This window comes from Taurulus bubalis, assembly GCF_910589615.1.
Source record: "Taurulus bubalis genome assembly, chromosome: 10".
In the NCBI taxonomy this organism is placed as follows: Eukaryota; Metazoa; Chordata; class Actinopteri; order Perciformes; family Cottidae; genus Taurulus; species Taurulus bubalis.
In genome coordinates this window covers 8797327-8813218 of record NC_136598.1, presented here as the reverse complement: position 1 = coordinate 8813218, position 15892 = coordinate 8797327, and the positions used below count along the sequence as shown (strand labels likewise).

The window sequence follows — 15892 nt, the reverse complement described above, 5'->3', positions numbered from 1 at the left end:
CCAATTCAAGTCAAAATACTCAGCCCAAATACATCTCAAACGACCACTACTAGAACACATTAAATAGCTGGCCTCAACATTATGTTGAGCAGCAAGGTCAAGATAACTACCAACATGTATACAATAAGAGCTAAACTGTTTTCACTTTTGATAAATGTCTTGATTATTTTCCCAGTTAATTGTTTAGTCCATGACATATTAGAAAATACAGAAAAAATGACCATTACATTTCTCCAGAGACCAAGATCATGTTTTCACATCGCTTGTCTTGTTTGACCAACAGTTACTAAAATGAACTTTTAACTGTTTATGAAAGAGTCTCTAAATGAGACCATCAGTGAGAATATTGGCTACTTCTATGTGGTTATTCTAAATGCTTGTGTTCCTGTGACCAGGAGTCACAGGAACTAATATTGTATTAGTTGACAATTCAATTAATCAACAAATCATTTCCGGTCGAATTACAGTGTATAAAAAGACCTTTTAAATAAATCATACAAGACTGATTTTGAGAATGATAATCCCGCTAATTTGTTCAGTCAGTAGACTTTTTTTTTTTACAATATAACTGCATAATTAAAGAGCTGCGAGTTGCAGCTCTTCAATTATGCAGTTATATTGTGTGTGTGTGTGTATATATATATATATATATATATATATATATAGAGAGAGAGAGAGAGAGAGAGAGATTTTGCCCTTTGCTATTGACATTTTTAGGACAGTCTGTTGACTAAAGGTGCATACCATCCTTGTCCCTAGACATTGTGTTAGTAATGATGTGAAGAATGAACAACCATATATAAATATACATATCTCCCTCTATCAGACAAAATCTTTGTCAACATCCAACACGTTCCAGCTCAGATTAGCTCTGCCTGCATGATGTGCAGCAGATTGAGGGAGATATGAGGTGCATTCCAGCTTTTAGAGATCATTTTGAGGCGGAGGAGTCAGAGGTTGTCATGCAGGTGCCAAAAACCTTTACCAGATACATCCATAAAGCATCTCTCAGCAAATTCATACCTGCTGTTCAGGCAGGGTGTACTGGCTCACACATTCGGCCTGTTTATTCTTAGACTCCGAGACTGTGATTCAATCTGTATCACATTCTCGCTCCCCGCTGTCAGAGGTTTTATACGGACTCCAGAGCTCTTATGTAAGACTCAGAGGAGGAACTCTCTACATATGCAAAGCTGCTGACATTTCATCCCATCTGTTTTTGGAAACTTGACAGGGTCACGCTGAAACCAGTGCACAAACATAAAGGAATAGTTTGACATTTTTGGGAATACGTTCATTTGCGTGCTGGTGTGGAGTTGCTGGTATGGGGATCTGGTTACATCTGGACAGAGCCAGGCTTGCTTTTTCTCCCTGATTCCAGTGTTTATTCTAAGCAAGTAATATAACCTCTGCCGGAAAGTGAAAAAGCATATTTCCCAAAGCGGAAAACCTTTCAATTTAAACTATTCTTAAACTGATAAGATCCTCTGATCCTATCCTAATTTTCAGCCTTCAGAGCACCCAGTCTCCCATGCAGTAAATGGTCACACTCATACATCACGTTGGCCTACTAACCTGGAGCATTACAAAATCCAAATTCTAATTCAACACCCCCAAGAATATCAACATTCTTCAACAACATTCAAAAAGCAATTTTGATTTGTGAAATTTATTATTTTATACTTCTCATGAAAATGTATCACATATAATCATCAAACACCCGAAAACCTCTCGCCACTGAATAACATGTGATCTCATTATACTCACGGCTACACTGTAGTCAAAACACTCTTGTCTCTAACATATATGTACATTCCCAGCTGTCCTCAAGACAAATTTTAACCCATGCTGCTATAATTTTCACTTATGGGTTCCATAAACAAGACAGATGGCAACACATCTGAGAAGTAAGCATCATTTAATTTCAAGTACCCAGAGCTCACAGACAATATAATCTCTTAACTTTTAAAGCTCAACTCTGTCTCACAACGTTTTCTCTTATAAGCAGGTTGTTTGCAATCCCGTCGCAGCAGAGCCTTCAAGACAGCACAAAGCACGAGCTGAAAGGCTTTGGGTTTAAACCCGCCCTGCATTCTGCAAATCTCTCAGTTGTCTGTTTCTTTTAGGGTCGCTGAATAGTGACAATTATATACTTTGTCCAGCAGAAGTGAGTCCTGCTTGTTTATAAATGCCTAAGCTGACCTTTTTCTCAGCGAAAACATCAAATATTTACTGATGTAGAGGGAAGAGCAGTGGAACAGATGGGAATGTCTGAATGAAGCTGAATGAAACTGGATTTTTTTTCATTAAAGAAACTGATAAGAAAGCTTATGAAATATGTTGTAAACGTTAAAAACCTTCTCTCAATGATGCAGTCATTTAGTTGTTTACCCTCAGCATCTTTTCAAAAACATAAATGTCTAAATCCAAACGGTTCAAAAACCAAAGACCAAAAGGTTCGACTGAATTTCATTAGATTCTTTTTAGTTTCATCTACGGACAGACAAGACCTTTGAATTGGCTTGGAGAAATACTGAGTGCAGTGCAGGAAGTAACTAGGTCACTGCAGTCCCCCAAAAACATTAAAGCCAGATTTGAGCAGAACAAAATAAAACATGTGAAACCAGTTGTGGAGTTAGACTCGAAGGAATGTAGCAGCTCACAGCCTTAAAGATGAAAAGTTGACAACAGAACTGTATATAGCAAGTTTGCAGGTTCTGGACACGCTGCCTGTACTCTATGATGTCTCACTGACTCACAGAGACCGTGGGACCCTTGCAGGAAGCTGTTACTCTCAGAGAAACTTACCGTCTTCTTGGTTGCTGCTCTTGTTCCCATTGAGGCGCCGCGAGGAGCAGAGGACCTGTCGTGGCTCGGACATTCCCCTCGGTCTGGTCGTTGGAGAACTTGGTGGTTCAGGGCTTGGTTCAACGTGGACTTTGAAACAGCACCACACTGCAACAACAACAAAAAATTCAAAGACTGGGTCCGTCTCTGTCTGGACGAGCAGACTGGGACAGGATGGTCCCAACGGTGGCCAGGGGAAAAGAAAACAAGAGGCTGAGGTCAACTGCTGGGGAAGTGAAATCTCCACTCTCAATTCAGCCTGATAGAAGCACACAAAAGAGCCTGTATGAGCAGATCTTCTTTTGAGAGGACAGAGATTATGACCTCGTCAAATATCCCAGTAAAGATGTCTTGGCCTGCCCAGTAGCCTGTCATTAGTTAAAGCAAGTAATAGTGAATGCCTGGGATGGTTATGCAGATGCCTGGGAGGCATGTGAGCCTCTCTCAACCATTCCTAATGGACCAAATCATACAAACTCCCTTCAGTACAATAGCGCCTCTGTGCAGTACATACATATGGACGCCGAAAGAGCACTTTTGTTCCCAAATGCTAACTCTGGTGGGATATTTCATGAAACATGCCACCATGAGAAGAGCCCTTTTTAGGGACAGAGCTGCTTGGTCCCATTCGCAAACCTCAAAAGCACAATGGCTGTCTGTTCCCGCCGCACCATTCTGACCCGGCTAAAGCCTGTACACTCAGTATCACATCTAAGAGCTGCAGACCTACATCATAAAACTGACTCAAGTCAGAAGGACACTATAAAATGGTCTGACAAAGCGCGTAGTGTTGCAGACAGACTATATCCCCATATGTCACAAGTCCCAGACACAGTTACGACCCACAAGAGATCGGCCTACTGAATCCCCTCTCTCACATACTGGGTTCATGGATTTGAGAGAGCTTGTTTGAATCTAAACCGAACACTTTTCAAACTCAGCAGGACATAAAGTTCCGATGAACACCTGTTTCTCACAGGTCCGAATAATCCATCAGGATTTTCTCCCCACAGAGCAAAGTAAATTGATTCGCCGGAGTTTACAAGCATGACCAAGAATGCAGCATCTGATTCACAGGAATGTGTACAGTACCAAGCGTGACAGTGCGCGCATACCATTAGGTGCCGCATGCTGCTTTATAACGCAGTTCATTTCTGTGTTTATATCAAATCATAGAGTACAAAACTCTTAGTCAAACCCTTAGGAGGTATGGAGTTAACTTGAGTGACAGCAGTCATGATCCAGGGCTGTGTGAACACACTCTCACCTGTTTCTTGCGGGTGGTGCAGGGCGTGTCGGAGGGGGAGGAGTTTGCACTCAGCGCCTCCTCTATATCTAGATTAAGCTGGTCTAGTTTCCTCATCAGATGGCTCATTGACTCGGACCAGGGAGACGTGACCTGCGGAGACTCCTGTTGGTAATCAGAGAAGCACAGATTTAAGTGAAGACAAGCTACTGCAAATAAATATTGAGTCAAAGATTGAGCCAATTGCAGCAGGTTGGTACAATTAACAAGGTTTTGTTTGCAGAATTTGCATATATAATAAACACAATTACTTGATGAATCTATATATTTTCATTTTTTTTATTTTTTATCATAATATTGAAGCATTTTAAAACAACTTTTTGCATTTTAAAATCAATAATGTTTGTATGTTGTGTCTCAGTTTATCTGCATTTTCAGATTCCTCCCCAAAATGGCAGCATCACTGCATTATGGAAAGTTCAATTTGCAGCAATAATTAAAGCAAAAAACACTCCCTTATTTAATGACAAACTACATTATATATTACATTCACATAAGCTACACATGATCACAATACTAGTTTTCAGTCATTTGAGGTTAATGTCAAGTAAAGCTGGCGACACATCATCTAAATAGATTCGTATCTTAATTTTACGCTTCAGCTAAACTTCCTCAAAATCAGAAACTAATTTCTGAATCTGACTTTCAAACCCACAGTAGTAGTAATTGAATTCTGGGGTAAAATCAGGTTAATTAGATAGTCCAGTAATTGCCTGTCATCCTTGCCAGACTTATTTAACACATGAGAGCTTTCGGTGAGGTGAAAGCATCTGTCGATTTACCACTCTGCCCTGAACTTAAAAAGAGTTACAGGCAAACCCCCCTAAAGTATCTTGTAAATTGCAGATGCTACATCAGTGGACTTCACTGCTGCCACACGTGGAAATGTGATCTCCTCTGCTGTGTCTCAGGGTGAAAGAGCAAAGGAGGAAGGCTCCAGACATGTGTGCCATACAGAGCATGATGGAATTCCCTGCACTGGCTTTCACTACTCCCCAGACGCACTGTGTATATAAATAGACCGTCCTCACACAGACAGGAGCTGTGTCTGAGGAACTGGAGGTCCAGCCTCATAAATCAGCAAGATGCACCTGAGTCACCAAAGCCTAAATTAGCAGTGTTAATCCTGGTGAGGGTTACATGCTGCTGCATGATGTATACTCTTCTACAGCATCAATGTGGACCATTTTCAAGAATCCCAGAGTGAAATCCCAGAACTATTGAGGAGTGGATTTTCTAGAGAATACCTCTTGAACTTCTGAATAACAGTATTTCCTAGTAAGCCCCTCCTGGGATATGGTTGCATCAGGAAGTATGACTGTATGGCAGCAACAAGGGTCAGATGAGGAGGAGGCCTATTTGTTCATAGTTTTACTTTTTGTACAAAGAAACATCTATCTTCATTTCTAATCCTAAAAAATAACTATCCTGAAAACGGGAAAGTAAATTATCTAAATATAGATGACATAACATATAGCCACATATATGTGTTCATACAGTCAATGGTTCTTTAATGTTTGATTGACTCTACCTAAATACAAAAATAAAAAACTCCTTTTTTGGAATTAAAACTAATTACTGTGACTAAACCCTGATTACTGCTGGTCATTTCTTAATCAAGTCAATACTTTATGTATAGCATCAACCCTCTCAATGCACAATCATTCCATTGAAAGGGACTCATCAATAAATATTCTGATGCGAAACCCCCAAAATATCTTGCAGGTCATACTTAAACAAGTATGACACTTGATTTAGTATTTTCATTGAATCACTGTATAAAAGAGCCAAATGACAACAGGCCAACCGTGTGACCTATTTTGAGAGTGTTTGCAATCCATAGACCGATGACTTCCCATAACTGTAAATATGATTCAGTTTAAAACAAATGCATGTTTGGTTACACACATCTCTGTAAATACATCTTAATTTGGCACATATCAGTACTTTGCCTTTCTATAGTTGTGAATATGAAATTCATTAAGCAGCACCACTAAATTATATTACGGCACTGACAAACTTATATTATGTTGTATTCTCCCTCAATTGTGAGGAATTAAGTGACCAGACACCAGACGGCCCATATACCCCACTGACCACCCAGTGTCAGCTGACTGACCCCGCACTGGGAGAGAGTGCCTTTTACCACTCAATCTCTCAGGAATGACCTAAATCTGGCCAATCCCCTGCTGACCCCTGAGGCCTGAGGGGTCACCTGGGGTCACTGAGAGGAAAAATAAATGCTACCCTTTTCTGCTATGTCTGCCTTCCAAGCTGACCAGGGAATATAACAGGTTTGACATGGGGATCAGTATGTTTAGACAGCTCAATCCTCTGTGTCTGCTCAACAAATATAAGGCCTTCACACACTTTTTATACAGACTGATCAATAACAAATCCACTTCACTCTCACTCTACAGCTACCCCTTTTAATACATACGACAATAATACTGCAGTAAGCCTTATAATATTAGTCTAGTTCAAAGATATGAACACTGATTCCCGGAAAGTCCTTCTACACTCTAAGTTTCTGTTACCATCTTTCCAAGATATTTTCCAGGGATCATCAAAGTGTCGTTGCAGATTAAGGACAAGACTCTAGTTCTATTTTTAAAATAAGAGACATGAATAATTATTTATATTTTGTAATACGATACATCCCTGTGAATTACAAAAAGACTAAGAATGATGCTGTTTGATTCATCTTTTTAGTATTTGACAAAATGATGTGGTTGGTTATATCGTTATACGTTCTTCACGCAAGACACACAATAAAAAGGCCGGATCAGGCGAAAGTTAAAGAAACAGATTTTATTTCTCTATATGCTCCTTTTCATAATAATAAATAAATAATCTGAGCCTGTCAGTGGAAGAAACTAGCATTTTTAGTGGGCGAACATTGACAGTGAGGAATTGCCCCGAGTGCTTACATTGCAGCCTGTTTAGAGTCTCAATACTCAATACTGAATTAATTTTAAGAATTGTTAGTCACTTAGACATAAAAACATGGAAAAATATGGTCCAGGTTGAGAAATACTGAAGTGACCCTTTAAGCACCAAATCAAAAAGGAACAAAAATTATATGCATATATTCAATTATTATCACATGTGAGTTCATAACAAATCCTGATGTCTGTACCTCAGTGAGTATACATTCCTCCAACTAAAAACAAGACAGAGACTGATTCAACTGTGAGTCCATGGATATTATGTATTGACTTGAATTAATCTGGAATCAAGCTGTTGGCACCAATCCTGCTGTAATGCCCATGAACAAGAAATTAGCCTCTGCCTTCGATGTATGTTTCTGTGTGAAAAGATGATTGGAACTCTTCAGATCAAGAGCAAAAAGCTGGACCTCAGTAGTCTTTGAAGATATGTGTGTGAAAAATGCTTGAAAATAACTGAAAATAGATTTTGTATGGAGAAAATAAAGAGCAGATCTTGGGCGCTGGACTCCTAACTAACCCCTGGAGTCAGACACAGAAATGCAAGAACCAGATGCACCATTCTGGCACATGCTTAAGCCAAATCTGGAACACATTCACACTGTCTCTGTTCAGTGACATCCCCACAAGGTGCTGGTTAGGAATGTCGGCACTTCTACTTAGAATGAGACAAATTCCAGAGAGGGCTTGACGCTCAAGTGAGACACTACCCTTGATTCATCTCTTGGTGCCTTTCCCCTCGATCCGGCCCCGGCAATTGTGCCCTTGTAGTCCTCACACCATGGCAACTGAACTGGTATGAGTCAATCCTTTAGATAAATGCATTAACGTTATCTTCTGGGGACAACTAAATGTGAGCCCACTATAACTTTATCAGTGCAAATTGGCCACATTGTGGACCACAACACAGCGGCTTTGACATGGAAATGAGGAGTAAAGTGTGTGAGCTCTGGGCTCGGTGCCTAGTCTGCGCCACCCACAGAGTGCCAGAGATCACCATGGAGGTATCCAAATGTAGCAGGCGGTCATGCGAAAGGGCATTGGCTACCTGGCTCCGCGGAGGAATAAATTACAGTCTTAATATCCTCCGATGCAACACACCAACTGAACACAGCCACAACCGTGTCTGTGGAGAGGGAAGGAGAGGTAAAGGAAAGTGTATTTCTAGGGGCATGTAATCAGAGTTGAGCTTAACGATGCAAGCAGGAGGGAGTCATGAGATGACACGGTGAAAACACTATGCAGACAGTGCCCTCACATGGTCAATGGTAAGAACTGCATCGATGTGCCTTTTCCCTAACTTTACCCCACTTCAATAGTGTCACAACATTTAAACAAACACACTTAAACTACAAAACTAAAACATTTAGTTAAATAATTGTGGCATTCTGCATTCAGATAATTTCCCCAGACGTTTTATTCTCTCATACTTTGGATTTATGCATGCATAAATGCTGAATATTGATTATAATTGCTGTCATCATTGTGTCTTTTTGTAAAGTTTTACAGTGTGAAGTTGTAATAAGGATGCAGTTCAAGTGTTATTTGTATGCAAATGAGAGTCCCATTCAAGATGAGTATTGGCGCTCTTTTTCTTTCTAAGCATTTTTTTCATTATCTTTTTTTAAGAGAAATTCCTTAATTCATGTCAGTTCATTCTGCTCTCGGAAGGGGACCAGCTTTGAATGCAGATATGAACGACTTATTCTCAGGCAACAAAAACAAGATCTTTATTTCCAAGTGATTGTGATAGTTACACTATTAAATTCCATTTCCACCTAAATGCTACACGCTATTCCTTTAAGGTCTTTCATAAAATGATTGGCCTAATTTTTGTGGTTCTGTGGTTGGATAATCTATCTACGAGTATATACTTGTGTATGTGTGTGTGTGTGTGTGTGTGTGTGTGTGTGTGTGTGTGTGTGTGTGTGTGTGTGTGTGTGTGTGTGTGTGTGTGTGTGTGTGTAAAGTGATATGTAGTTGAGAAAAATAGCTTGTTTTCACTCTTATATTTTCATTTTTTTCTTTCCAGCCTGTTCTATGACATTGTAGACTTTCCTGTAGCGATGCCCACATTGCAGTCCACCATTATGATAACAGTTTGTGGTGGGAGGACATGAGGAGCATTGACCTGCTGTCCTTTGATAGCATTGACAACAGGCTCCCTGGATTCCATGCATTCCTCCACCCTTCTCCAAAACAGCTCATTCAGAGCAGAGTGTCATTCGGCACATAAAGCTGGCATTACCTCAACATCTCGCCAGACCAACAACAGAGAAGCTAATCTCCACCGTTTACTCCACCCTGTTTACATGTGCACTATTATCTGCAAACTATTTAGAAAAGGATGACAGTTATGCGTTATTGGATATGTTCCCACCAGTTGTAACTTTGAAAATATTTATCACTGTCCACATGAGGCTTTAAAAGGGCAATAATGTTGAGAGGATGTTTCCAACCAAGGTAAGGCAAGTGGTTGTGTCACACTGAAATGTGCCTTGATTTGTTAAAGATTAAGAGTTCAATCCAATGGAATCTGTCAAAACACTGCTGCCTGCTGAGGGAGCGGAGAGAAAGCAGAGGCCGTTTGCATTCTTCCTGGATCTGCCTTTCACCGGTACAAATGTTAAATCAGTTTACTCCTATACACTCACAGTATATCAACTACGCATCATCGCACAGTGTAATGATATCAGCTTGATTTAAAGCTGAATAATGTCACACAAAGTCCATTTTATTTTAGAAACAAGGTTTTCACGATTTCTATACACAGGGTTTTCAGTTCCTTTGACTGATTTATTTTATTTGACTTGCATTTGGGATCATTCCTTACCGAACAGTGCCTGCATTATATTACTAACTATTTTACTGTCTAAAATGTTTTATTTTTCCTTTCAGAGCTCATGTGGATTTATTACATGAAACACAATTTGTATACTAAGCAGATAAAAATTCCCAATTATGCGCGCTGGGTTTTCAGACATTTCCCATGGTTTTGAGGTATTTGAAAAAAAGTTTATGTGAAAAAAAAATGACATGTGCTTTTTGTAAGGTGCAAAAATGTCATAAAATGATTCATGACGTGAAACCACATGTGGTATTTGGACATTTCACATGTATATTTGTAACAGGTGGATGCTTTTAAATGAATAGCAGCATACCTGCTGGCTGCCGGTCTCCACCTCTGCTTCATAAATAACGTTTCTGGCCGTATGGTTGATTTCTGCTCGGGCGCTCACAGCCGCTCTCCTCTTCTGTTTGTCTTTGTCTGTGCTCCTCTGTCTGCGATTGACAGCATACTCTCTACTCTGAGGCAACTCTGGGAACACATCATCGTCGTCACCATCATCACCATCACCATCATTGTGATCATCATCCTCCTCCTCCAGTGATGACTCTCCATCGTCAGAACTTTCATTCACAAAAACATGGCCGTTCGCCCCTGAAGGACAGGTGTAGTGTGAGAAAGTGATGGAGCTCGGTTTGTGCTTCACAATCCGTGGGAGATCCAGGACTCTCAGGCTGGAATCAGGGACAGCCAAAGGGACAGTGAGGGTAGGAGTGGAGTCCAGATTGAAGATGGGACACGGGTCCCCTGGAGGCACAAAGATATGGCCATTTGAGTATGGCTCTAACCTCTTGAAGTGTGTTTTTACACATCTGGAGTTCTGACCTGTATGATCCTGAAGCACCCGGTCTTCTGGAACCGGAACAGGAAGTGAACAGCAGTTTTCATTTGTCCGAGGTAATGTGGACACAATACCTGCTCCATGGAGCTGGGCTGAGGCCAGTGGGCCAGGGTCCAAGGGTGCTTCACTGAGAATGACTGACTGTTCAGACTCCTGTAAGTACCAAGCTTCATCACATTTAATGTTGTTATGACTGACACAAATAAAACCCTCCTTTAGCCTGTGTATGTCTTCATCCGACTCCAACAGCGAGTTTTGGGTTTCAGGGAGACAACCACCCCCTCTGTGGTCCGCTGAGCCGTTAGCCGACAACTTCAGTGTTGAGAAGGCAATGTTCTGTAATCCTGAACCTGTCCAAGACTGATGTCCCTCCAAATTCACCACAGGTGGAATCTCCATTACTGTTGTTTTCTACAGTTTCTCATAATTCAAAACATAAATCCACAGGTACTTGTGTTTGATGTATCGGATGGCCATTTTAATCCCAGATGCTCAGTCGCAGCAGATGACCTGGAATAAACAGAAATGAAAACACATGAATGTGCATGTAACACATCTGACAAGCGAGTGAGATGAAGATGATTTCCAAAGACAACACAGGCACAACTAGATTAATTATACATACGTCTGTGTGCTGTAATTATCAAAGTCTCGCTATACTCCCAGAGTTTTATGTAAAGCTTCTACATCCAGCCCCGAACAGCTCTGACTATTCAGTGAGCAGTGTGCTGTGAAATTCAACATCTGGCTCAGGCTGGGCTGTTCAAGTCTGGATCCGTTTCACACACGATCGTGGTGACATCACTGCACAGTGGAATCTGACTGCTCTTCCCCAGTCGGTGATTTACTATGAGCTACAGCATTCATCAGGGCAGAAGATGCCCCTTGTTGACTTTGGTTAACATCCCACTCACCCCTTCATTAAGCCCTTTGTTAAAACACACTTTCGACAGGTTTGAGAGATCCGAAGAGATGAAAAGAAAAAGAAACAATTTCAATATTCTGCTCATCATCTGGTTCAACCACAAATACTTTCCTCCGAGAACATTTTCAGGCGGGATAACAGTGAAACTGAACCAAGAATCTTTGAAAATAAACAATCTGCACAAGATCTGCTGAGTCAAGTTTGTTTATCCCCTCATGTTTCAACAGCAAACACACAAAGCCCAGATATTTCTATAGAAAACAATCAGCTATTTCAGTGTGTTTTCTTGAACTGCTGCACACAGCTATAGAGTTTATTGAGTTCTGTGAATTTACACACGTGTCTCTGCTGTTACTATGAGAAAGCTGCAGTTGGCAGCGCTTCTACCATGGCTTTGCAACACTTTAAACAATCCACACACATGCACATGCGCACACGCACACACGCACACACACACACACACACACACACACACACACACACACACACACACATTTGCTTTTAGGACACCTCAGTTAATAAAGCACCCTTGGACAAGTACAAAATCTGACTGAAGATATGTTTTATAAATCTGAATGGATGAAGGAAATACAGTATGAATACAGTATAAATAATAAGTAAATTAAAGTTTACAGATCAGTATAGTGCCTCCTGTTAAAAAAAAAAAAAAAACGGTGTCCTCGTGGTGAATGTGAAGAGAGCCTACAAGAGATTAGGGTTCCTTCCAAGAAACCCCTCTTTTAAAACACACCATGCAAAGAGGGTCTCATTATTCTCAAATGAATACAGAGCAGATTTAAATGGAGGGAAGGAGTCACTGAGTGAAAATGAACTGAGAGTGTTGACTGGCAAGCCAAGACCACAACTTATTGTTGAGTGGAAGAAAAAAAAATCATCTAGGATCATTTTCAACAGAAACATCCCGAACAAGTCCTCGCACGCAGAAACAATCTATAGCAGAACTTTCTCAACTCAGGAAAGAAGGATTAGCAAAGAGAGGAATAGAACGTTTTAATTTGTTTCTCCATCATAATCAGATGCCATTTAGATTCACAGGTAAAAAGAAAGCAAAAGACTCACCTGCGGGGTGGAAAAAAAGGTTGTCTGTGTTGCCCAAACAGTGTCACCGAGAGCATATGGCAAAAAAACAAACAGTGGCAGTGAGGCTCGCTCCTGTATGAGCAGAGAGGGTTGGACTGCCCCTTGCAGAGCCACACTTGTGTCCCCATAGGCCTTTTCTTCTAAAAAGGCAAGCTTGTCATCACAACCGCCACCCCCTCCTTGTGTGTTTCCCCTGGGGGACAAGCAGTGACTAAACCATTCAGAATATGCGTAAGAGCAGAGAGTATGTGCACTCGTTGGGAGATGGAAAGAGTAGGAGAAAGGAGACACAGAGGGTGGGTGTAGGAGGGAGCAGCAGTGGTTGGCACTGTAACAAGGTGAACTGGGTTTCCAGCCCTCACAAACAGGCTGTGAGGGCCGAGCTGAGCTCTGCAGGAGCAAGATGCTCTGCAGTCCTGACCTATCGCTTCAAAACACCGGGCTGAGGAATGCTTTCAAGTCAAAGGGGAAAGCTGCGACGCACCATGATTTACTGGGGCACATTACACAAAGATTAAGGCGATATCTCCATAAGAGGATTTGATGCTTAAATGAAACCAAAAGCATGTTTCCTCAAGTTTGTGTTCTGCACAATGTATAGAAAATCTGCCACTGAGGAGCCAACTTGCGGCGTCACATTATAAATCATGCACTGACAGGTATGCTTAATGGTATGCCAGGGTAAAGCACTCCCTATAGACATTATGTTAGTGTCTACAACATGTTTAACAATAAGGGAATATCCAAATAATCCAAAACACAAATATTTTTGGATAATCCTGTAATATTGACATACTTTCTACTTTGTGTTCTGCTTGTCGTTCACGATCAGTCGAACAGAAGCTGCGAGCAATTGACAAATGTGAACCAAGGCATTCCTCAGTGAACAACGGTCCTCTTGTGATTTACAGTGAGGTATGAATGCATGTAGGAAGAGCCAAGTACACCACACAGAAGGATGTGTGGGTGAAAGTGAGTGAAAGTGAGCGATGAGCACAGAGTAAACATGAAAGGGGCAGGTCTGAGCATTTGCATGTTCATTGGCTGAGGAGTTGTTGTTTATGCAGCCCCCTGTGCTGAAGAAAGAGTTTCTGGGTTCACATTCTGTAAGTCCTTGACTTTCTAGCATGGGGGGGGGCTTTATTCATTCATTCATTTGTTTATTCAATTATTCATTCAGTATCCTCACCAGGAGAGAGGCGGTGAAACCATGGCCACAAATCATCACTTGGCCTCAGTTTGACCTCTGGCCGGGGGGGAGAAAATGAGCGCTGACTAACTTCTCTCATTCAAAAAATACTTTGCAACCTGCCGGTGAAAACAATAAAAGGAAAAAACAGGAAGACTCTTCGAAGCATTGCCGAGAGAGTCTTCCTGTTTTCCCATTTTTTTGTTTTCTGAAAACATATACTCACTTTACCCATCAATGAGGCCTCATCTTTCTTTAGACTGTACTTACGTGTGTACTTATATATTAACAAGATGCAGTAAAAAAGTATTTTTCCAACAAAATTTCAGATGGAAGTGCTAAAAGACAAAGGTAGAAATGTCCTGTGGTGTATTTGGGGTTGCTCAAGGAGCCGTACTCCACATAGCAGCTATGCAACAGCAATAAATCCACTGTTTGACGGGTAAGATAAGGTATGTGTGCAAACCTTTGTTTGTTTCCTGATCTTTTGTTCAGAGTGAGTGACATTCCTGATGTCCTTGTTTGATATCTGTGTTTACATTTCCCCTACTGTCTGAAAGGTTGCATGGAAAGGTTACAGGACGCAAGCGGGAGGTGTGGCCTATGCCAACTAATCTCTTAAAAGAAAGGTCCCTGAAAACCAAACTCCTTTACATATATTTACAGTAATTGTAATTACTAAAACACAGTAAAACAAAAAACAAGACATCTTAAAATACTTTTCTTGACTAAGCTCTGTACACTCACTTTGGAGCAACTCGCAGAAAATGTTCTCTGGTCTTGTTACTCAGTCTCAGAGAGGTAACAATAGCATGCAGGTGCATGTGGACGAGAGGAGAGGAGCTTAAGAGAGACAGAAAGGGTGAAACAAGGGAACAGAGAGAAAACGTGTGCCTTGTGGCGGCTCTTAGAGTAAAAAAAATGAGCATTTGAGAAAACACCAACTGGAACAACTGGCTGCACATAATGAGCCTTTTCCCTGCCTGGTGTATCTGCACTGTGCAGGTGAACAGTCCAAGGCCAGTGGGAGTGAGAACAGCTCGGCTCAAACGCAGCTGGATGTTCTCACGCGCTAACCCGGGAGCCCCCTTTCTGCCCACACCTCCGGTGGAAATAAAAACAGCCTTGTTTGTGTCACTGCAAGAAAAACACTGACTTTACATCCATGGGGGATGGAGGGCAGAATCAACACCTGGAGCACGAGGGAGGAAATAAAAGAGAACAAGGTCGTTGTTATTAAATCATAAATCCAAAGTATTGGACAAAGTATAATTCCCCTGCTATGAATATTGGGTCTAAGGAAAAAGGGTGATGTATGTTGTGCAAATGAAAAGGCTTTTGATGGAAATTTGTGATTCGTGATATTGGGCTTTATGAATACATTTCAGTTTGACTCTAATACAAAAGCATGTTTAGATTTAAATGACATTATCCAAAAAAGTCCTGGATGTGACATTGAGCTTCCGTGTTCCTCGTTCTACCTGTTTGAATGAAAATGTTCATCTCCTCAATGTAACTTTTTCCGACTGCAGTAGAGCTGTGCTGGCCTCAATGAACACAAGACATGGGCTCCTGCTGCAGATTACCGCTATGACAACTATGTCAAGACAGGAGGGGGTTGTGAACGAGCTGCCAAAGCAAACCGTTAGAGATGGCAGGCATACCGAGGCCTGGACGCAGCTCCTCAGCAGGCGGAGAAGCTCAATGCCAACCCCTCCAGAAAGAAGCAAATGTGAGTGTAAGGGGATATTACTGTTTGTCTTTGGCTGATTTACAGAGCGATAAGAATGATACTTTCTCAGTCTGCTCACCGCTCACTTCAACTGGAAGAGTTTGGAACAGATTGAAGTTGACAGAGTTCGTGCCCTATTGTATTCACTAAAGAAC

The 15892-nt window shown here is 41.2% G+C and overlaps 1 protein-coding gene across 1 annotated transcript in view; it reads right to left on the bottom strand.

Moving 5' to 3' along the window:
- The window catches only part of stard13b (StAR related lipid transfer domain containing 13b), a 56332-nt gene extending 44906 nt beyond the window's left edge, over window positions 1–11426 (bottom strand). The window contains exons 1-4 of the mRNA XM_079224724.1: window positions 11416–11426; window positions 10263–11300; window positions 4115–4258; window positions 2809–2955 (exon numbers count right to left, since the gene is read on the bottom strand). Of these exons, the coding sequence (XP_079080850.1) occupies window positions 2809–2955; window positions 4115–4258; window positions 10263–11189 (1218 nt within the window). The 5' untranslated portion in view covers window positions 11190–11300; window positions 11416–11426. The remainder of the gene's footprint in view (window positions 1–2808; window positions 2956–4114; window positions 4259–10262; window positions 11301–11415) is intronic.
- Between the last annotated feature and the right edge of the window lie 4466 nt (window positions 11427–15892).